We start from the raw sequence: 22,001 nt of genomic DNA on the forward strand, positions 1-22,001 counted from the left end.
AGTTACCTGAGACTGACTTACCTTAATTGAAGGTAAGTGAGTACAGGTGCATGGTAAAAAGCATTAATTAAAAGACAGATGAAAAACTTGGAATATTTTATTTGTATTTGTTGCAAACTGGGAGTGCAGTCAGTTAGAATGATTCAGCTGACCTGTGATGACATGTTACTGCTTGGTAACTCATTTGTAATTACAGGGTTTGTTTTAGTTGTAAGTATGCAGCGAGGGCATAAGCTCAGGTTATCCAGCTTAGTGATACTTTCCACTCAAGGCCAATATTAAACTCTATTGTCTGTGATACTTGGAACAGTCAGATTATGCTTCATTTTAATTCTATGTATCTGAGAAGATAAGGGCTTGGATGGTTATCTTTCTAGTGTTGCATACTTTATAATAAACTTGATGAAGAACTAGATGGAACAGATAACAGAATGTTATGTTAAAGCTTACCATGCAGTAGTGTTAATGTTTGACCTAATCACTCTTTTAACATGTGTTATTGTGGGTGTGTCTGCAGTATAGAGATAGCTGGCAGTTTAAAACTGTTTTTAATTTCTGTATTGGTGACAGCTGTTGAGCTTGGTATGTGCTGATTTTGTAGTCCATGGAGAGCCGCGTGTCTGTAGTATAACTTCACATGTGGGAGATTTGATGATAAATGTTTCTTGTTCCTGAATGATACCTGGTTAGACCAAGGTTGTTCTTTTAGATTGCAGTTAAGAATTGCAACTCGTGGTGTTGAACAGCTGGCAGAAGGTGGGAGAATGGTATATTCTACGTGTTCGTTGAATCCTATCGAAAATGAAGCTGTGATTGCATCTCTGCTGGAAAAGAGTCAAGGTGAGATGAACAATAGGAAAAATGTTGTTTTTTCAACGGGGGAAAAAAGTGGATGACAGTACTAATAATAAGCTTAGTGTAGATAATGTGCTTCTACTATGTAAAACAGCAGCATTTTTTGATGTTGGGTTTCATTGGGTTTGATACGAGCAGCCTTCTTAAAAGAAGATAAATCAGCTGCTAATATAAAACCTGAAGATGTTTTTCAGTGACTTTAAAAAAAGACTGCGATGGAATTCAGACTGTTACCTGTCTTCTGCTAACTGATTCCACTGGTTGGAGTCCATGCCTGACACTTGTATTTCCTTGGCAAAGCATAACGTGAGGCCTCGATTCTGTAGCCCGTAGGAGTAAAAACCCCAGACTCTCCTTAAGCAGTTTGAGGAAAGCTTTTGTGCACCAGTGGGTGTGAGTCCCTGGTACCTTTAGCATCCTTTCACCCGCGTTTTAACATGCTTGTTACTTCGGTGTCTTTAGGCTCATGTTTTTGTGCAGTTTTGGCTTGCAGGTAAAGGCTCAGTTGCATTACTGTTAAGTCTCCGTCATTTGAAGTAATAAGTGGGGGGAAAAGTTGAGCTGTGTTGCATCGGTTTGTTGTAATGTTGGCCAGCATGTCTGATCTTGAGCTGAGACACTTTTTTTTGGAGTCCATAACTTGAAGTTTGGAGACATCTAGCTGGATTTTGCATTAATTTGTCAGCAGTGCAGTAAACTAAGCCGTATGCAGTGCAGAAGCAACTGTAGTGTAACTGGAGTTGAAATAGTTCCGGAAGTAGAATAGCTGGTTCTGTGTAATGTTTTATTTGTTCTAATCCCCGTACTGTCCTCAAAATATGTATGGAATCTCACTGTCTCTGTAACAGCCTTTTAGCTGAAATACATGCACATAATTAGGAATTGGCTATTTAATTTCCACTCAACATTTCTATTTAAAGATCATTTCATTGGATCTGTTTCCATGTGGCTTTTTGAGGGCTGTGTTAGACAAGAGTAAAAAGTTTAATAATGACAAGATTAGAAAGTAGTAAGGACTGTTTTGGCTAGGAACATAAACCAGTATGGAAATGAACAGAGGCCATCCATTGCAGTATTTGAGGCAAATGCAGTGCTTGGAACTAAGGATCTTAGCTGCGGTATTGGACTTTGGCATACAGATCTTGCATCTGCTCAGTACAAGTATTTTGAGGTTTATTTGGGTGTCCCAGTGAATAAATGTTATCCTTGGGGCTTTGAGTATAGATAGGAGAGCCTAAAGAAGGGTATAGTGTAGTGTTCTTCTGGGAGCATTGGACCATGAGGACTTGCTTAAGTCAGTCCAGAAGGTTTGTTGGTTCTTCTGTCATAACTGAGTACCTAGTACTTTGTAATATTGCTACTTATGTAGCAAATTAGTGATTCCTTTCTCCTTAGGGAAAAAGGAGAATGCACTTTTGTGCCATGTTTCTCTGCTGGGAATTGTAGTACTTCTGACACTTGATTTTAATGCCTGATTGATCTGATGTAATCTTGAGGCATCAGCTGAAGTCATGCTGTAAGTAGTCAACATTTAAAGGAAAGACACAAATGTCAAGTTGAATCAGTTTTAAAATGTCATTTTGGAATATGCATACCTATATCATTTTTCCATTTATTTAAGAGCTACTTCAGCTGTCACATAGAGCTAGCTACTGTGAGAGTGAATGTTTACTCATCTAGGACAGATAGTTAAATTGTGTAAAACATGAGGAAAAGTATTCCTAATTTTTAAATAACCTTTCGGAATCTTAAGAGGCATGTTAAGGTTGCTCCTCTCCAGTCAATTTTCAAATAATTCTTTCTGGACTTAGGTTACCTTAAACTTTTTACTCAGTCGGTTAAACAGAGATAATTCTGTGTTGATGAATATTTTTTCCAGACGCTGAAATGTATTAAGATTCTAAGTCCATAAAATCAGAATATGTCATGCGTTGTCATGGCTTAGTCATCCCAAAAGAGTACTCCTCTGAAAAATACTTAATCAGTTTGGTGAATTCAAATATTAAGTGAAAATAAAAGCTGTTCTATGACTGGAACAGTGATGTTTAACAGTATAGATTGTGGACGATTACTCTATACAGCTGTTAGAAGAAGTACGTAACTGTGGGTTCTTGGTTAATTGGTTGCAAACTTCTGTAGTTAAAGTGAGCAGCTCTTAGCATCTTTCTTGTTAATTTGCATTGTAGTGAGTTCATTATATTTTGTTTCTCGGATGTCTTGAAAAGTAATGATCAGAAGACTTTAAGGAAAATTATTTGTATAAGAGTTAATTAGGAGCATGATTTTCAAATTCTGGTGTATATACGTATATGTATAATATATATATATTTTGTATCTGTGAGATTTCAGGTGCCTTAGAACTTGCTGATGTCTCTTCTGAGTTGCCAGGATTGAAGAGGATGCCAGGAATTACAAAATGGAAGGTACTTTTATATGCTATTTCTATGACGTTCTTGGTGTATAGTGGAGTACAATTTCAAGGCGTTAGATTGACCTGAAATAATGGTAGTGACTTGCTGTTTAGAGTTTTAGACTATATGGTATTAGAGAAGAGGGTGAAAAAATCTTTCTAATCTTAAGTGCTTGTCTTCTCAGCTGCTCTCATTTTCCTTTAGTTTTCTTGGCTCTGTTGCCTCCCCTTTGAAGTAATTCCCTTTCTGACTGCGTTCAGCTTGGTGCCTGTAGATGGCACCATCATCTCAGCCACTTAACTTAGCCTTCCTTCTCTGACTTCACAGTCTGTAACTGTTTGAAGTTACAGTTGTTTAGCTGGTCCATTTGAATCATTTAGAAGTAAAAGCTGTTAAACCCTTTATGGAAATAACCTACAAAAACTGTAGTGGTGTGAGTAATCTTAGTATATTAATGGCAATCCTGTGTTTTTCTCCAGGCCTTGTCTGTTTCCAGAATTTAAATCAGATTAGTAGGGAGCAACAAATAAGGCCAAAGCTTCTTCAGCTTCCTGTTAAGAGTATAATCAAGAAGCAGAAGGCCATCCTGGTAGTGGGATGCTCTGATTAAATTTTGCTTATGTATCTGATTCTGCAACACCATTGCTTGTGATGTCTTTCTCTACTGTTTCACTAGTCTCTTGCAACGGTACAGTCTGCAGGCTCGTGCCTGTGTGCAGGCTAATGAACAGGATGCATAAAGCGAAGGTTTTCTTATGCTCTGACATTAGGAATCTGGACTAGAAACTGGCTGATTTCTCTCCTCTTTTGAATTCCATTAGTTTAAATTGTATGCTTGTAGCTGAAGGATAAATGTGAAATGCATAATTGTGGCTCTATAATAGTAACTTTAGTTTGTTTTACTGTGTAAGGCTATGAAGTATGTACTCAAAGATTTCAAAGAGTATATTTTATTCTCAGTGACACTTATTGCTATGATTGCAATTGAAATACAAATCTCCCTGATACGTATTTGAAAAATTAAGCTAATAAAATTTGTTGGAAGTTTGCCTTTATTTGCTGCTATTCCATTTGTTCAAGCCTCACTGGCTAGCTTGTCCGACGTATTAGCTTGCTTTGGTACTGTTTTCACTGGGTGCAGTCTTGTTTCCTGGTGGAACATCTGTTCAGTGGAAGTTCTGTGGCTCAGTGATTACACTGAATATTCCTGAGCGCGCGTTTGCTGTAAATCTCTGGAAACAGCAGAAGGAAAACAAGGTTCTGTTCAAGTGCTGTTCAGTACTCTGTCCTTAAGCTAGATGATGAGTAAACTCCAGTGATTTAGTTCTGAATTCTGAAGAAAATAACCTTTTTAACTTCAGATGTGATAATCGCCTTCTGCATCTCATTTAGTCATTGTTCTACTGTAACAAGACGCTAGTGAAATGTGCAGTAGAGAGGAGCTCAGTACATTCTTTTTGATGCTTCCAGCAGTTACTGAACAGAACAGAGCTGTTAGTTATTCTGGTACTTAGCGTAACTTTGACTTGTTTGTGCTTCCAGTTATTTATCAGTCCAGTGCTTTTTCTCCCAAGCTGGGCTTGTGTCTTACAAAGAAAAGCGATTTGGAACCGCGGTTTATCTTATCTCCATCTAGCAATATGACAGGTAGCACATTTGGACTTGAAATACATTCAAAGAAACAGTATTTTAAGTGTGATCTGATCAGCAGCTGAGAGGCAGAATTCATGGCTCTGGAATCTGTATTCTAACACTAGTGAAATTGCCATCTAGATAAACCTTATGTTTCAATTTCCAGTAGAATGTTTAATTAAACCTTCAAGTCTATCACAGTGATATGTATGAAAACACTTCAGCATACCCACCAGTCCTGAAGTCACCATCCCTGTGTCCTATGTTGTTGCCTTAAAAACACAAGAGACCCTTCATTTCACTTCTTGCCCCACGCATCCCCATGCATGACCTTTCTTACAGTCCTAGTGGCCACTATGGAAGCAGGCGTCTAGGGTTCTGAAGCTAAATTTCAGCTATTTTTGCTCACTTAGGTATTTCTGCTTAAACAGCGTTCAGAATATTGTACTGCAATAGTTGTGCCTCTAAACTTTCACTTACATCCTTTAAAAGCTTTGAACCTTCAGTGGAATAAGGTAGTGTTATGTATCTTTGAGTGGATTTATAGGTGCATTCTGAGTCCTGGATAGCGTACAGACAGTGACCGTGTTCTTTGTGATACTTATATTTCCTCATTTGAAGGTCATGCTGAAAGATGGGCAGTGGTTTGAAGAGTGGAAAGACGTGCCTTCAAATAGACAAACGCAAATACGTCCCACAATGTTTCCAATAAAAGAGGAAGAGAAGCTAAAGGCAATGAATCTAGAGCGCTGGTAAGGGTTTTTTCCAGAATAGATTTTATGAGGTTTTGATTTCTTAAACTGGTGACGGTGACGGGCAAATTGTAATTAAGAGTTCAGATCAGGAATGTGTAGCAGTATAGCTCTGTGCTTGTGCAGGTTTAAATATAGTTTGGTTGCTTTGTTTGTAATGGTAGTGCGCAATAGTTACGTTCCAGTGAATGCTGTTTACCAGGAATAAATACTAATACAGTGTGTCAGAGTCTTTGCAACCAATAGAGATGCACAGTCAAATGTGTTAAATATTAGCATTTCAACACTGTGACTTATTTTCTACGAAAGATTTTGCATAGCTATTCTAAAAATAGCATTTAGATTGAGTCATTAAAGATCAGATGTGAGAGGTGAAATGACTGCGTTGCACTGATGCAAGTTATTTTGTCAGAATGCTCTATTTTAGCTCCTGTTTCTACCTTGAGAAATGAAATCTGTGCAGTGCTAATACGGGTCCTTAAGATTACCTTGAAAGTAAATGTGACATCGCTAATACTTTGTGAGAGTCTTACTGCTGATGATGAATACACTGCAATCGTGATTTTGTTGTTTGTTCCTAGTCTCAGGATATTGCCACATCACCAGAATACGGGAGGCTTTTTTGTGGCTGTGTTAATAAAAAAATCTCCAATGCCATGGAATAAACGCCAGCCTAAGGTAACTTATTTTAAAAGAGCTGAAATGCAAACTTCTAGTAACATTTCTGGAATTTCCTATCTGCTATAGGACAAAAGATGATTCGTAGCAAAATAGGAAGATAATAGTTAAAGTTAAGACTCTAAAAGAATTACAGAAGCTGATTAGATTGAGTTGCTAAAGCTGTTGCTTCTTTTAGCTGTGTGTGGTCTGTCTGCTGACATTGTTTTCTTTTCTACTAAGTTAATTCTGATTTTAATTTATCTTACTCTGTGATGGGTTGCTCAGGAGTGATTCACGAGTAGATTGGAGTCCAGCAAATCGTCAGCAGCAGGATTATATGTAGAACTGTGAGGAGCAGCAGCAGCTTCAGCCATTTGACTTTAATCCCTTGCTGTCAGTTTTGTTTTTCAACTGTCAGCACTGAGTTGACATGAGTTGTTTGTTCTGAGAGAAACTTCATGTCTGAATCCCTTTTAGCTGTTTCTGTGTATTTGATTTGCTTCATTAGAAGAATTCAGTGAAACTTATGCAATTAGAAGAGAAGTTTGTTTGTAAGCAAACATCTTCCAAATAGTTGGTACTGTTCTAAATTTAACTCCGTAGCGCTGTTACAGGAAGCGTACAGTAGGCTGTCTGTGTTATTTTGAGTGCTAGAAAGAAAGCAGCAAATCCTAGCTTAAAATGACCTTCTCTGTGAATATTTGAACATGTGTTCTTGTACCATTTATGAAATCCTTTGGTCAGCAGTTGTTCAGAGCCATACTTAGTGGTAAATGCAACCTACGATTGTATCTGGACTTGAGTAATTGGACTCCCTAAATGGATCTCCGTAAGCACTTCCACAGAAGTAGTTAAAAACTAAATGTGAGCAAAGAGGGGGTGTAGATACCTTTTGTTACTCATCAGGTACTATTTTGGCTCTGAAATAGGTTCATCAGAAATTACCAGAAAGAACAGGAGATACTGAAGCGACAGCGACAAACGCAGATGATGGTTCTGAAGATACTACTGAGAAACCAACGCTTGCTGAAGATGAAGAGTCTAAGAAAATGCAAGAACTGCAAAATTCAGACACTGAGCAAAGCAAAAGAGGAGTGTGTGGGTAAGAGACTGTCTAAATATTTGTCCTGTGACAGCGTCATAATTGCTGAGCATTCTTCAGTTCTTTTGCTTTTGCACTCTTAAAAGCAGATCAATAAGAATTACCAAGTTTTCTCAGTTGTCTTACATTTCCACCTAAGTCTCCTAATTTAGCAAGTTAGGAGGATAACCTCCTTGTATATTAGCATCTGCAAAGTCTGATAGCTCTTTCTTCTCTGGCAAGGAAAAAACTATTTTCAGAAGTTGACCTTTGTAAGATCTTAAACTGTCTCCATAATTTCTCCCTCACAAATCTCTGCTTTGTGTGGTTTCTGCTCTCAAGAACTGCTTATGCTTCCTCATTTTACAAAGTCAACTGTATGTATTATTATCTTACTGAAGAACAGTAAAAGGTCAGTACTGAGTTTGGCAGACTGTCATTCTCATAATGGCAAGTGTTGATTAAATAAAATGAATATCTGTTCTAAATCACTTACTAAAATTGACAATGGTATTTACTTTTCAGACCTCCACCATCTAAAAAAATGAAGTTGTTTGGTTTTAAAGAAGATCCTTTTGTATTTCTCCCTGAAGATGACCCATTGTTCCTGCCTATCCAGTAAGAAAGAAATGTTGTTTTACTTTTTTCTAGTAAGATTCCTAAAACCGTTAGGAATATTAGCAGTTTAGTTAATGACACAAGATGGGCCTAGTTGGTCATAGTTAAACTTGTTCCTTGTCTTTGCACTACATGCCCATCTCCTCAACACCTAAGCTCTTCTTAAATGAAGGTAGCCAACTAAAGGCCCTAGATGATACAGTTTGCACTGGAAATGTTCAAATGTATTTTAGTGTCTGTGACATTGAATCATTTCTGATGTTGGAGTCTTTGAAATGCTAATCTTTGTGTACTGAAGCTAGTGTCAACTAACTGAAGGTGTTTGCAGAGATAGCTTAAGGAAAACACAGATCTGTACGTTTTGAGTATGTGATTTCATTGTTCAGTTAATGAAAACAAGTATTATGCCACAGGAATTTTTATGCACTGGACCCTTCGTTTCCCAAGATGAATTTATTAACTCGAACTCAAGAAGGAAAGAAGAGACAGCTGTACATGGTTTCTAAGGAGCTAAGGAACGTGCTTCTCAATAACAGTGAGAAGATGAAGGTATGGTTCATCTTCACTACAAAGATTGAAAACATCAGTGGATGCCTCCTTTAACTTTGTTGCAGAGTTAGCTGTTTATATAGAGAATTAGCCCTCAGATAGGCCTTGTCTTTGAAGGAATGTTTTCCTCTTTGCCTCCTCTATTAAAGAGATGAAGTACCATCGCGAGAGGTAAATATCAGTCTCCAAGATTAAAATTGGTGTTATTTTTGGCGTCCCAGGAGTGTTCTGTGGTCTTCAGGTACCTTCACAAGTAATCAGGAGTTTATGTTGATGCTGCTATAGTTATATGAGCCTCTTAATTCTAGCAGTATGAGTTTTGAAAGCCTATCAAAAATAATGGGTAACTTGAGTTGAATTATTAGCTGGCCCTGTTATGTGGAGGCATTGTTTCAAAGTAATTTCAAAAGCTGAAAAACTGTTAAGCTGAGTAATAATGAGATGAATAAATTTTGTATTAAAAATCTCCCCCACAATCCCTAATTCACAAGTCGCACACAAAAATTCCTTGCAAATGCTAAGGAGTTGTCTTAACGTCATTGAATAAAATGCCCTGACTTAGAGCTGGATTGGATACGGTTCAAGGCCGTGTACAGTTGAATCCTGAAAATCTTCAAGCATATACAGTACATATTTGCATCAGATCTTCAAGATGGGTATTTATGCTTTTATTCCACATGCAGGAAATGGCTACATAACTGACAAAATTTTAAGGCTTTGGGTACTGCAGATTTTATGGTATCCCAATTTTGAGCATCTCTTGTTTTTAAAATCCTGCTCTTGATTGACTTTCCCAGAATCACACAGAAAATTCTGACTCAAACACTGATTAAAATTAGATCTCAATAGTTGCTGCCCTCATCTTAAGACTGCCTCTTCTTAACAATGTTGTTTTCAACATGCAAAGGAGTAGTAGTTGTCTGTCTTGAAAGATATATTTTGGTAGTGGGAATTCCTTTTTCCCTTGAATTTTCATATGAATTTAAATAAGTATCTGGTGCAAATGAACAAATATTGAGTCAGCCTTTTTCCTAGTTTTAGTCAAGCAATTGAGGAAAACAAAGTTCAGAATGATAATTTAAAATTTACACTATTTAATAATGCTTATTGGCTCTGCCTTTTGCAGGTTATCAACACAGGGATAAAAGTCTGGTCTCGCAACAGCGATGGTGAGCAGTTTGGATGTGCCTTCAGATTAGCACAGGAGGTAATTACATAGCACTGTGTTTTCGAAGGAGATACCTCGGTTTCCTCTTTACCTTAGAGCACATCTGGCCCTGAATTTGTCAGATTAAGAGTAATTTGCATTTTCATTATGTTTTTAAAATTTTTAATTATTTTCTGGTATTGGCTAAAGCACATGCTGTTTCAACATTTTTCCTTCATAAAGTGGAAACTACATTTTGAAATAATTGTTTATCTATTAAACAGGGAATATATACTCTATACCCATTCATTCATGCAAGGATTATAAATGTCTGCATAGAAGATGTTAAAATTCTGCTAACCCAGGAAAATCCGTTCTTAAGTAAATTTAGCAGTGAAACGCAGAGGAAAGTCAAAGACATGGGTAAGCCTTCTAGTTTGTGGTATGGCAAAATGATCGTTTAATTGGTTTAAAATGGAACACTAGGCAAAAATCTTGACATGTAAACTGTAAAAAAAAAACACGAAAAAAGCACTAAGATTATCTTAAACTTGTTAATTAGGTAATTAAGTGGTGTTGAAGCTTAGTTATTGAAATATTGAAGCTAGTGTGTCACTAGAAATTGTAGTCCTTCCTGGTCACAGCTTTTTGAGGTTTATGAACTCCAGGGAGCAGAAGAGTTGCCAAATTAGTGACCTCATGCAGCAGTGCTATGAGGGAGTATATAAAATAACTGAAGAAAGATTTTAGGTTCCCTATGGGTCTTTGCTGCTCACTTGGAACTTCGTCATAGGCAATTGTTTCCCATGATTCTGTGCACCAAATTAAGTTACACATTTGATTTTCTTAATATAGGGAGTAACATGTACTTAGACTGAACTTTTCTTCTCTGTGCTGCATACTTGAAGAAATTGAGACATTTTTCAGTGTATCTGTTTACATCATTTTGAAGTAATCACTGGTACTCGTACTTTAGGCTTAATGAGACAAAATAGGAGAAAACACTTTTTCTGAAGTTTGGACTGGCATATGCTCATGTTTGCTTTATTTTATCTAAAAATTCCTTGCTAGATTTACAGAGAGAATTAATACACTGTAGTTTTATATCTTTAATTTGTTTGGTTTGGTGGTCTGTTTGGGAGTTGCTTATGTAAGACCTATGCATATTTTGGTTTGAACAAAAAACAAACCTCAAACTACTGTTAGTGTCTATAGTTTTTCTTACTGATGTAGGTAGCTGCTAACCAGCTGTCAAAGTCATGCTGTATGGCTGTCTAAAAACTTGTTTTCTTCAACATTTTTCTAATTTCAGTCACTTAATATTAATCTTGTGCTGAGTAACACATCTATCTGGTTTTTTCCCCTCTCCCTCAACTCCAGCGATGGGAAGTATAGTTCTGAAGTATGAGCCAGACCCTGAGTAAGTAGATCATAGCTTTCCATTCACTTTTAAAGGTGGGACAGCAATTTATTTTGAATTAGGAAAAAAAAAAGTGGAGATGCAGAGAGGTCAGCAGTAAAGCCAGATAGAATATGAAGATCTAAGGCTGTCTTTGCCTCTGTCCCTTCAAAAAACAGATGTAGAGTTTAGTTTTATAGAGGAGAGCTCTTTGTTCTGCCACAGATGTGCAGCATCATTGCGTGTGATGTTTTTGTTTCTCTTTTAAGAAATAGGAAAAAGTTAGACGTTTCCTTTGTTCATTTTGTTGCTTGAGCAATTTAGGAACCTATTGAGTGATCTTTCTAAATGTGAACTTCCATCTCACTGCTCCTTAAATTAGTTTTAGAAACTGTCAGAGCCAGAAAATCATTTTACATGTTGTAGAAGTGGATAGCCTTGACAAGTTGGTTTGGCTTGGGTTTTTGCTACCTTGCTTGCTGGGAAAGGCAGGTACGTGTTTAGATACTGAAGTGAAGAACAACATACTTGCTTCTTCTAGAAATAATTATAAATTGCATTTACTGTTAAAGGTTTTGCATTCAGGCTGTGGCTATAAAATGGTTTTCAAGATTCTTTCTCCTACTTGACCAGAAGTAATTGCTTGTTTGTAGAAAACCTGATGATCTTCAGTGTCCTGTAGTGCTCTGTGGCTGGCAAGGAAAGACATCGCTCCGTGCCTTCGTGCCCAAGAATGAGAGACTTCATTACCTGAGGATGATGGGAGTTGAAGTGTTTAAAGCAAAGAGGAAAGAGGAGGGATCACAAGGTAAAACAGAGGAAGAAGTTCAATGCAGACCAGCACAAATGGAGGAAAGAATGGGTGTGGAAGATAAAGAACATGATGCGGTCACAAAAATGGAAGCAGAAATAGGTGAAGAATCTTCCCACAGTCCTGTGGAAAGCAGTGCTATGGAAATAGAAAATAAAAGTGAGGATTCAGATCAATTTAGTAAAAATACCAACAGTCACATAAGCCAAGAAAGTAAAGATATCAATATAAATAACGTGAAAGATTAAATTTCTTTGTGTTACTTGACTGCTTCCATGAGGCTCGCATCCAGACTCTGGCTTTTAGCATGGAAGAGTATTTTAAAAGTTCAGTTGGAATTTGATGTTCCTATTTTAAAGTTTCATCTATTTTATTTTTTAAATGAAAACTATATAAAAAAAATCTCTTCAAGCGTGTCTTATTTTTTACTGTTTTTAAGTTCAGTTTCACTGGTGGGTTTGTGTGTCTGTTGCTGGCAATGGACCATGCACCAGTAAAATCTACAACCTGTCTTTGAAATGGAAAAATGGTATGTACAAATAAACTGCCTGTGGCACTGGTCTGAATCTTATGAAGAATTCCTTCAGAATAAAGCAAAGCAGCAACTAAGGTTTCACTCAAAGCATGCAAGTTCTAGAAGTAACTTTCTTTTAAGATTGTTTATCCCACTAACTACCCAACATGACTGCTGCATACGTGGTATTTTTAATGGGTAAGGGTATCATGGCAAGCATGCATTCAAGTACACGTATAGGATGCATAACTGAAAACCTGTTTCATTTATTCAAATGAAAACAATGCCCATCTTCCTGGCAAAAAAATACGGAATGCATTTTGTCAGAGACTGGTGTCTGAGATTGTTCTTCTGCGTTGTAAGTGCTTTGTAAGGGAGATGGGCTGTCCTTAACTAGATCTTCAGCTGTGCTGAGCATGCCTCAGACTCACGTCTTGAAAGACTGAGAGAGTCTGACTGGCAGTGGAAGCAACAGTAGTTTTCTGTTTCCCTGTCCTTTCATCAAGTTGGCTTTCAGTTGTCACAAGATGTTTGTTTATAGCAGAAATAATAGTGTTTTGTTTGTTTTTCAAAGTCTGTATGTTGCCATACAGTATTGTAGAAGATGCTATTTAGGCTCAAAAGGTTGTTTTACTTAATCTGACTAAAAAGAAACTTCGTTGGCTGTCTTGGAAGCTCATAATTTACATTCCATCCCTTATAGCTTAGTTTCTCTTTTTTTACTTTTATCAAGTTGACCTGAAAGGAAAGTGACTGGTGGTACAAGGTATTGTCCTCCAGTAGGGCCACGTGATGCAAATATTTGTGCTGCTTGTCAAACTCAATTTACAGTGCGTGCTTTTACTGATGAAGTCCTAACGTGGCTTGGATCCATTTGCTATATCTTGCTACAACAGACTTGCCCTTGAACTACTTCATCAGAGGGGAGTATTCTTGAGGGAGAGATGTAAACTGAAATAATGACACGTCCTCTGGTAAGATATGAAGTCTTATGCAATGAAAAAGCATTGACAGGACTCATTTTCCTCTTGAGAATCTCCAAAATAGGCTAATGGGGGAAAAAAAAAAAAAAACACAGTTCTTGCCCTTGTATTTTGCTTGTTAGAGTTCAGTGCTCTGTTGTATGTCCAAAGCTAAGGATTGAGTTTGTTCTTTGTATTAAGAGCTGTGATTGGACAGGTAGCTTTTTGACAGCTCCTTATGCTAAAGGGACAGCACAGTGGAATTTTCTTTCAATTTGAGGTATATATGGTGCATAATTTTGAATTCTTAACAAAATATGTAAGAAAAGAAACATTTAGATGTGGCGTTGAGAGACATGGATTAGTGGGGTTATTGGTGGTAGGTGGATGGTTGGACTGGATGATCTTGTAGGTCTTTTCCAACCTGACTAATTCTGTGATTCTAAAAGAGTCCTTACAACAGCATTAAACTTAAAGCCTGAAAATTAGGATTGGTTTCCATATCCTTGCATCAGCCCCTGAGGAAGAATGATTATAACACAGCCATTGCTTTTATGCTCTAATGATCTCCATAAATTATTGGAAGGTCAAATGTTACAATTACGTAAAGAAATCAGAACAGCTGACTGCTGTTAGTGCATCTGCTGGTGCTTTTGAGCAGCTGTTAAAGCTGTCTTTCAGTTGATGGCTGCAAGGATTTCAACTCTGTGGAAGGTTAGGCTGATGAGAATGCTTATTGATACAGCTGATCGTGATGCTGTAAAAAGCAGGTATGACAGTAGTAATAGAAGAGCTCATGGCTGAAACACTTAAAATTCTCTGAGTAGTTCCACTTTCCTGCATTATGTATGAAATAGATAATGCTTTGCTCTTGGCTTTTTGGAGGGTTTTTCTTTTTTATCAAGTGCCCATGGGAGATTGAATCATGGAATTGCTCAGGTTGGAAGAGACCTTCAAGATCATCAAGTCCAAACGCAACCTAACCATACTACCCTAACTCTAATAATCCACTGCTAAATAATGTCCAAACAGTTTTTAAACACATTCAGGGATGGTGACTCAACCACCTCCCTGGGGAGCCTGTTCCAGTGCTTAACAACCCTTCGTGTAAAGAAGCTTTTCCTGATATCCGACCTAAACCTCCCCTGGTGCAACTTGAGGCCATTTCCCCTTGTCCTGTCACCTGTCACCAGTGAGAAGAGACCAGCCCTGCTCTCACTGCAATCACCTTTCAGGTATATGAAGAGAGCAATAAGGTCTCCCCTCAGCCTCCTCTTCCACAGACTCAACAGCCCCAGTTCCTTCAGTCTCTCTTCATAGGGCATGTTCTCCAAGCCCTTCACCAGCCTTGCTGCTCTTCTTTGGACCTACTCCAGCACCTCACTGTCCTTTCTGTATTGGCCAAGAAACTGGCTGTCTAACCTTGCACTGTTCAGCAGTTTTCTAATGCACACCTCCAAAAAAAAAATACGTATAGGTGTTGCTTTTTGTTTGAATACTGCTAGTTTGCTTGTGCTAATTGCTCTGTCCCAGTTGCTCTTGCCTTGATTGTCAGGAAGAGAGATGCCCAAAACTAAGTAGTAGCTGAATATATTGTTGTAGCTTCCCAGGCTGGAAATGTGATGAAAAGCTGTGTGTTGCTTGTCTTTCCCTGCGAGGTATGTGCTGCTGTGCCTCTAATGGTCAGATGGCTGGACCTCTACTTAAGTGGCTTTAGGCTCTGGCTGCTGCAAATAACTGAACAGTCCAGAAGGAGAACTGAAGAGAGGTGACGAGTTACTATGTTAAGGTTGAGAATGTAAAAGCCTCTAAAATGAGTAGGTTTGCAGTTTACAAATGATTGAGTCCATTCTCTTAAACAGTCCCTATTAAATTTGTAAGAGGTTTTTTTCCAGTTTGCCTTTTTTTTTTTTTTAAGGAAGACAGGACTGCGTTTCTAAATGTTTGTTCCAAAATGCTAGATGCTTGCATTGGTGGCAGGTTGTTGTGATAGAGGGGAAATAAAAAGTGTCTTGCAATTGGAAGAATACTCTGATTGGGTTCTGCTTGGAGCTGCCCTGCAGAGAATCTGCTGGACTCTGTGGAAAGTTATCCACTGCATGAAAAACAAAGGAAGATAAGGAGAGGGAAGACCACACTGGATGCTCTTTCGTAGTCTTGTCTTCAGTATTTACCAAAAGTTAGTCATTTCTCTGGAAGTTTCTTAGAATTTTGACAGTGTAGTCTGCCTCTGAATTAGTACACCACAATCTCTTGGCTCCAGAGTGATATATATATTTTTTTCCTTTAGCCATATGAGAAATCATAAGCTTCAGATGTTTGTGTATGCAGACCTTTGGAAAAGCTCCTGCTTACCAGCATCAGATTTAGCCTTAGCAGTAAAAGAAATGAATTCATCTCCTGTGAGAACTCCTGTCTGTCCTCAGCTGCGGTAAAGGAGAACCAGTGTGCCACTTTCTTCAGTGGGAAAATCCAGCCTCGAGAAAACAAGCAGTTGTGTGTGCCTGCTGCACCGCTGACTTAGCAGAGGTCAGCATGCGGCCGTGCCCCGGTGTCTGCTCAGTGAGTGCTGCCCTCCTTGGACAAGACTGAGAAGCATCAGCTCCTGAGGCTCAGTAACTTCAGGTGCATTTTCAGTGCCTGCTGCTGAGCCTTGTATCAAAGCCATGATGAGATTTAATCATTTAATGTTTTGAGTTTAAACAAACCTACAGATTAATTTTTTTTTACTGCAGTCTTGTCTGCTTCTCACAGTGTGGCTGTTTGTTTTGAATGAAATTGAGTTCTTATTTCTGCACTTGGTAGTTCTATTCAGTTACATTTAAGCATGCTGTTGGCTATAATGTTTGTCTATAACCATGTATTTTTTTTCCTTTAAATGAGTAACCTAGAGCAATTCCATGTCAGTTATAGGAAAATATGCGCTTTCACTTACTCTATCATCTGCTGTTTGGCTTCCTTCCAGACAGAACAGCAGAGCATGACTGTATGTAGCTAGCATTCCTAATGCCTCATCTGCAGTCATTACTCAAGCACCAGGGTTTTTGTCTTCCAGCATTCCAGTAAATGCACAGAAGTCAAGTTGTTTGACGAAGAGAATAATAGTTTAGACAACTCAACAGTGTATTGTTTCTCGGTATAGTGACATTTAAATGGGATCTCAATCTACAGAGGTTACCAAGAGTCAGCCAGGCAAAGCCAGTTGATGAGCATTTATTACTATCCCATTCTGCATGTGGGGTTAGGCCAGAAGCCTCCAGAGGTCCCTTCCAACCAACCCCCTCTGCCTCCAAGAAAATGCTGAAATAAGAAGTCAGCAGATGGAACTGATGAAGACCCTACGGAATACTGGAGCTGGCATTCAGAAACAAGCATAGAGATGAAGCAGGTTAGGTGTTTTTTGTGGCTTTCAATTGTTCTCTCTTTTTTTTTTTTTCCCCCAGAGAAATCAGTCATCACAATTCCATTGTGGGGTGGCTAACTGCTCATGTCCAGTTCTTTGGGTGTCACTTTGAGGCACTGGCATTTTGTGGGGAAACATAAAATACTCAAATGGCCGTTTTGATTACATTTTGCCCATGTAAGATGCTTTCTGCTATGAAAGTTCAGGCACCTTCAGTTGCTCATCCTTCATTGGTGAGCATACCTGTCTGTTGCTTGCTATTGTTGCAGTGGTCATAACGCTAATGCCTTCAGTGCCCAGTAACAGTGAGAACAGGCTGACTTGGCAGCTCTGAGGGACAGTGGTGAGGAGCACATGACATTTCAAATAGTGTGGATTGTAACAATCTGTTCTCTTGGTTACGTGAGCCCAGCTGCCATCTCCTCTCTTCATTCAACACAGGAGGTTACAGCGCCTCCTAACCCTCTTGGTGAGTCTTCTCCAGTGGGCCTCTCCGCATTGCTGACGATTCTTCTCACTGCAGGTCCTCAGTGGGGACCTGCAGTGGTCACAGCAGTGTCTCATTATTAATGCCAAGTAGTGTGTCTTTTTTTCCTCAAAATTCAGTCTGCCTTAATGAAGAAAGGGATAGGGTTGTGTATCTGGGCTGGTGGATAATGGATCTCAGAGTAATGATGACACAGCAATGCCAACTGCTGCTCAACCCCTTGCTTAAGGATTTATTATCAGTTTTCCACCTTAGTTTAAAGTCCTCTTCAGAGGATCACAGAATCACAGACTTGTAGGGATTGGAAGGAATCTCTGGAGATCACTGAGGCCAACCACCTGCTAAAGCAGGTTCCCTGCCGTGGGTCACACAGGTAGGTGTCCAGATGGGTCTTGAATATCTCCAGAGAAGGACACTCCACAGCCTCTCTGGGCAGCCTGACTCAGTACTCTGTAACTCTCATAGTAAAATTCTTACTTGTGTTGGTGTGGAATTTCTTGTGTTCCACCTTCTGGGTTTTGCCCATTGCCCCTTGTTCTATTACTGCTTGCCACCAAAAAGTGCCTGCCTCCATTCACTTGACACCTGCACTTTAGATATTTGTAAACAGTTATGAGATCCTCTCTCCATCTTTTCCAGGCTGAACAGTCCCAGCTTTCTCAGTCCTTCCTCATAAGGGAGGTGCTCTGGGCCCCTCCTCATCCTTGTGGCCCTCCACTGCACTCTCTCTAGAAGATCCCTGTCTTTCTTGAGCTGAGGAGCCCAGAATGGGACACAGTACTGCAGATGTGGTCTCAGCTGCTGGCTGAACTCTTTTGAATGCACCTCAGGGTCCCATTTTCCTTCTTGGCCACAAGGGCACACTGCTGACTCATGGCCAACCGGGTGTCCACTGGGATACCCAGCTCCTTCTCCGCAGAGCTCGTTTCCAGCAGATCAGCCCCTCACCTGTACTGACGCATGCAAAGTTACATGCAGCCCAATCTGTGAGTTGGGGTTTCAGATAATGGAGTTTTAGCAGGAGAGTGGAATCCAGTCAACTCCTTCGGCCTCCTGGAATCATATAGAGGAATGGATGGAAGATGGTCTGTTGCAAAGTGGCCTCTAGGCAGTCAGGGTAGCAGCGTATGTGCACTGTTTGGTGCAAGGCTCTGGCCATGCTATCAGCTCTCTTTACAAGAGGTTACCTGTCACGCTGATGAAAAGTTAGCTGAACTGAGGAGGAGCGGGAAGTTGTACTTCTTTTACCTTCTTGCATGGATAACAGGTAGAGCTGAATGTTCCAGGCCCATAATCAGGTATCTATCTTCTGTGAGGAATGCTCCCTCCATCTTCAGTAAAGTTATTTCTTAGCGGTTGTGGATTCACAGTTAATACCGTATAGAAACAATGAGTTGATACCTTCTTGAATGACAGTTTATAAGGATGAAGCAAAAAGCAGCTCCCCACCTTCGGAATGGGTTGAACATCGCCACTTCCCTTTGCAATGTTAATTGTTCCTGCAGATGTCTTAGCACCACCTCATGTTTTGCAATCTCAGTTGACTGGTTTCCTGTTTTTAAACCTGTCACTTGTATAGGCACAGACCTCACTGAGTATACAGTAAAGTTATTATATTGTGTATTTCTCTGTCCCACAATTTCCTACCTTTCAGTCTGAATTGAGTAAGTGTGGAAGGATAAGTGCACTCAGCTGAGTTGAACTGGTATATGCATTAGAATATGTTCTCTTTTACGCTTTAGAAAATATTTTCTTTGGGAGTGGGATTTTTAATCAATTGCTGCAAAATTAGCTCCATTCATTTGAATTTATATATATATATATTTTATTTTTTTTTTTACTGTTACAGTAAAAATATTTGAAAGCTTGTGGAAGGTGCCAGAATGACAGCCTTGAAGTTAAGCTGCTTGTTCCATTGTTTTCTGGTTTCTCTTTCAATCTCTCAAAAACCTCTGCTCCTTTCTAATCTCCCATGAGTTTGGTTTCTCAGACTGCTGAGAGCTCTGAGGCAGTGGGAGCCACTTCTCCAGCTATCTGCAGATTATACTTATCAAGTTTGTCTAATCTGAAGACGTCTCATTTATTTCATTAGATCTAAATTCTTTCATTATTTTCTATCCTCTCCCTGGTCCCTGATACCTTTTCATTTAAGATTATGTGCTTGAGCAGTCTTATCTTTCCACATGGCTAGTTCATCTCTTTAGATGCATTAATTACTAATACTCTTTAGGGAAAACAGATTCAAAAGAAGTAATAGGCAGTGCAGCTTGAAATCATCTGCTGATTCCTTTCCTTTGAATATATCTATCAGTGTTTTCTCTGGGCATTCAATAACGTAAAAACAATCTGCGCGCAAAATGACTTCCTATTATTTTGTAATTCTCTTGCTAAATTGAATCTCATATTTCTTTGCATCTATGCTTTTACATTCACTTTAGTAAACAGAAAGTTTCCACTCACCTTGTGATTCCTTTTTCTGTTCATAAATCTACCAGTGAAGCGCTGCTACAGGGGTTAGGAGTATGAAGTCCATACTCTGTGAGGAGAGGCCGGGAGAAACGGGTCTGTTAAATGTGAAGGTAAGATCTAGTTGCTGTCTTCCAATACAATACAAATCAATACAAGATGAGAGACGAAAGGATTGAGCACAGCTCTGCTGAAAAGGATCTGGGGATACTGGTGGATGGCAAGCTGGTCATGAGCCAGCAATGTGCCCTCGCAGCCCAGAAAGCCAACTGTATCCTGGGCTGCATCAAAAGAAGTGTGGCCAGCAGGGCGAGGGAGGTGATCCTGCCCCTCTACTCTCCAGGTGAGGTCCCACCAGCGCAGTACTGCGTTTAGATGTGGAGTCCTCAGTACAGCAGAGACACAGACCTGTTGGAGCACATCCAGAGAAGGGCCACAAAAATGATCTATGGAATGGAACACTTCTCCTACGAGGACAGGCTGAGAGAGCTGGGGCTGTTCAGACTGGAGAAGAGAAGGCTCCAAGGAGACCTGATAGCAGCCTGTCAGTATCTAAAGGGGGGTCATAAGAAAGAGGGGGACAAACACTTCAGCAGGGTCTGTTGTGACAGGACAAGAGGAAAAGGTTTCCAACTAAAAGAGAGGAGATTTAAACTGGATATATGGAAAAAGGTTTTTATGATAAGGGCGGTGAGGCACTGGAACAGGTTTCCTGGAGGTGCTGGAAGCCCCATCCCTGGGAACATTCAAGGTCAGGCTGGGTGGGGCTCTGAGCACCCTGATCTAGCTGTAGGTGTCTCAGTTCATCGCAGGGAAGTTGGACTAGATGACCTTTAAAGGTCATTTCCAACTCAAATGATTCTATGATTCCAGTAAATAATGGTTACGGAAAAGACAAATCCACATCTCACCTGTGTAACCTAATCTAGGTGTTCCTGCTCCAGCAGGAGGACTGGACTAGATGATCTTTCAAGGTCCCTTCTGATCCCTGGTGTTCTGTGATTCTGTGAACTCACAGCAAAGAACACATGATGTAGCAAGGGTGACTCTAACTAGACGGAAGGGAAAGAATTCTTCCCTGCCAGAGTTGTTGAGCACAGGTGAAGTTTGGACAGGGAGCTGGTGGATGTTCATCCTTGGAATCCTTGGAGATGCTCAGACCTTGACTGGGTGAGATCCTGAGCAAGCTGTTCTAGCCTGGAGGCGATCCCTACTCTGAGCAGGGGATTGCATAGGGTGATTTTAACCTTAATCTTTTTCTGGTTCTACGATCATTCCCTGGGTGGATGCCTTTAGTAATGTACAGACAGTCACAGACATCTCAGTCTCTTCTGCTCAGTACTACATTCAGATACTCTCTGGCAATTTAGACATACAAATATTGCATTTCACAATTAAGGAAACAAGGACTTGTGGCAATCCTGAGGACAGTAATTTAACAGCACAGTCACTGATTCCTTGACTGACTGCACAGTAAATGAATGACAGTAAACGGACTAGCAATATTCAAGTTAATTCAGTGGAATGTGCCAAAATACAGAAGGAATACAGAAAGATTCACTTCATAAATCAGGGTAGTAAAATATGACTGAGTTGAAACTGTAGATTACATTGTTAATATTAGATTGGGTTACTAGAAATAAGCCTCCACCCTGGCTCCACATCACCCTGGCTCCACATCACCACACCACACTGTTACTACAGTAGCACAGTAGAAGGTGTGAGGCTGGCATGAACTGTGTTCCATGCTTCAAAATGCTGCATTCTTACCCAAAGAGGCTGCAGCATGAGAACAATGTGAGATATCTACAGATTTGAATTGTTCCTGTTGTTATTAAGTCATATGCTCAGCTGTAAATGTTATGTTGTCTCTAGCGGCAGAGTATGAGCTGTATTTAATGACTGTGAGTCTCAGATAGAAAGGGCATATCTGAGCAATTTTAGGACTCTTTTATTTCCTATAGAAGCCTGAAATCAGCGCAGGATTATCTGTTTACTAGACAGTACAGGAAAGCCCACGCTTTCTTCGATTTTGGCAAGGACGTGGCCATGCACCCTGATGTGCTCCACATCAGTACTAGGCCTGGGCCTGAGCTTTGACCGGAGGGAATTTAGGACATTGAATGAATGACATGTGATCAAATCTGAGTGCGCAAGAAATGCAGTTTCTCAGCTATCTCATTTTGGAAAAGAAGTCTGAGCACAGAAGGAATGACAGGCCATGGGGCACTAATCCTGGCCTACGGCGCATGTC

General features: G+C 39.6%; 1 protein-coding gene and 1 long non-coding RNA gene across 3 annotated transcripts in view; one reads left to right on the plus strand and one right to left on the minus strand.

Moving 5' to 3' along the window:
• Positions 1-12,540, plus strand: part of NSUN2 (NOP2/Sun RNA methyltransferase family member 2) — a 16,964-nt gene extending 4,424 nt beyond the window's left edge. Inside the window, exons 9-19 of the mRNA XM_021387116.1 lie at positions 710-840; positions 3,205-3,278; positions 5,520-5,650; positions 6,232-6,328; positions 7,240-7,412; positions 7,917-8,009; positions 8,423-8,558; positions 9,685-9,765; positions 9,990-10,128; positions 11,086-11,125; positions 11,758-12,540. Of these exons, the coding sequence (XP_021242791.1) occupies positions 710-840; positions 3,205-3,278; positions 5,520-5,650; positions 6,232-6,328; positions 7,240-7,412; positions 7,917-8,009; positions 8,423-8,558; positions 9,685-9,765; positions 9,990-10,128; positions 11,086-11,125; positions 11,758-12,163 (1,501 nt within the window). The 3' untranslated portion in view covers positions 12,164-12,540. The remainder of the gene's footprint in view (positions 1-709; positions 841-3,204; positions 3,279-5,519; positions 5,651-6,231; positions 6,329-7,239; positions 7,413-7,916; positions 8,010-8,422; positions 8,559-9,684; positions 9,766-9,989; positions 10,129-11,085; positions 11,126-11,757) is intronic.
• On the minus strand, positions 4,301-20,705 carry LOC110393804. 2 transcript variants are annotated; one of them, XR_002435212.1, is made up of 3 exons: positions 20,659-20,705; positions 19,742-19,845; positions 4,301-4,498 (listed from the first exon to the last, which is right to left on the minus strand). It is a non-coding gene; the product is annotated as an uncharacterized LOC110393804 (long non-coding RNA). The 2 variants fall into 2 exon arrangements; XR_002435211.1 differs by having other exon boundaries at positions 19,742-19,817; positions 20,659-20,703.

The sequence above is a fragment of the Numida meleagris genome, chromosome 2 (genome assembly GCF_002078875.1).
Source record: "Numida meleagris isolate 19003 breed g44 Domestic line chromosome 2, NumMel1.0, whole genome shotgun sequence".
Taxonomy (NCBI): domain Eukaryota; kingdom Metazoa; phylum Chordata; class Aves; order Galliformes; family Numididae; genus Numida; species Numida meleagris.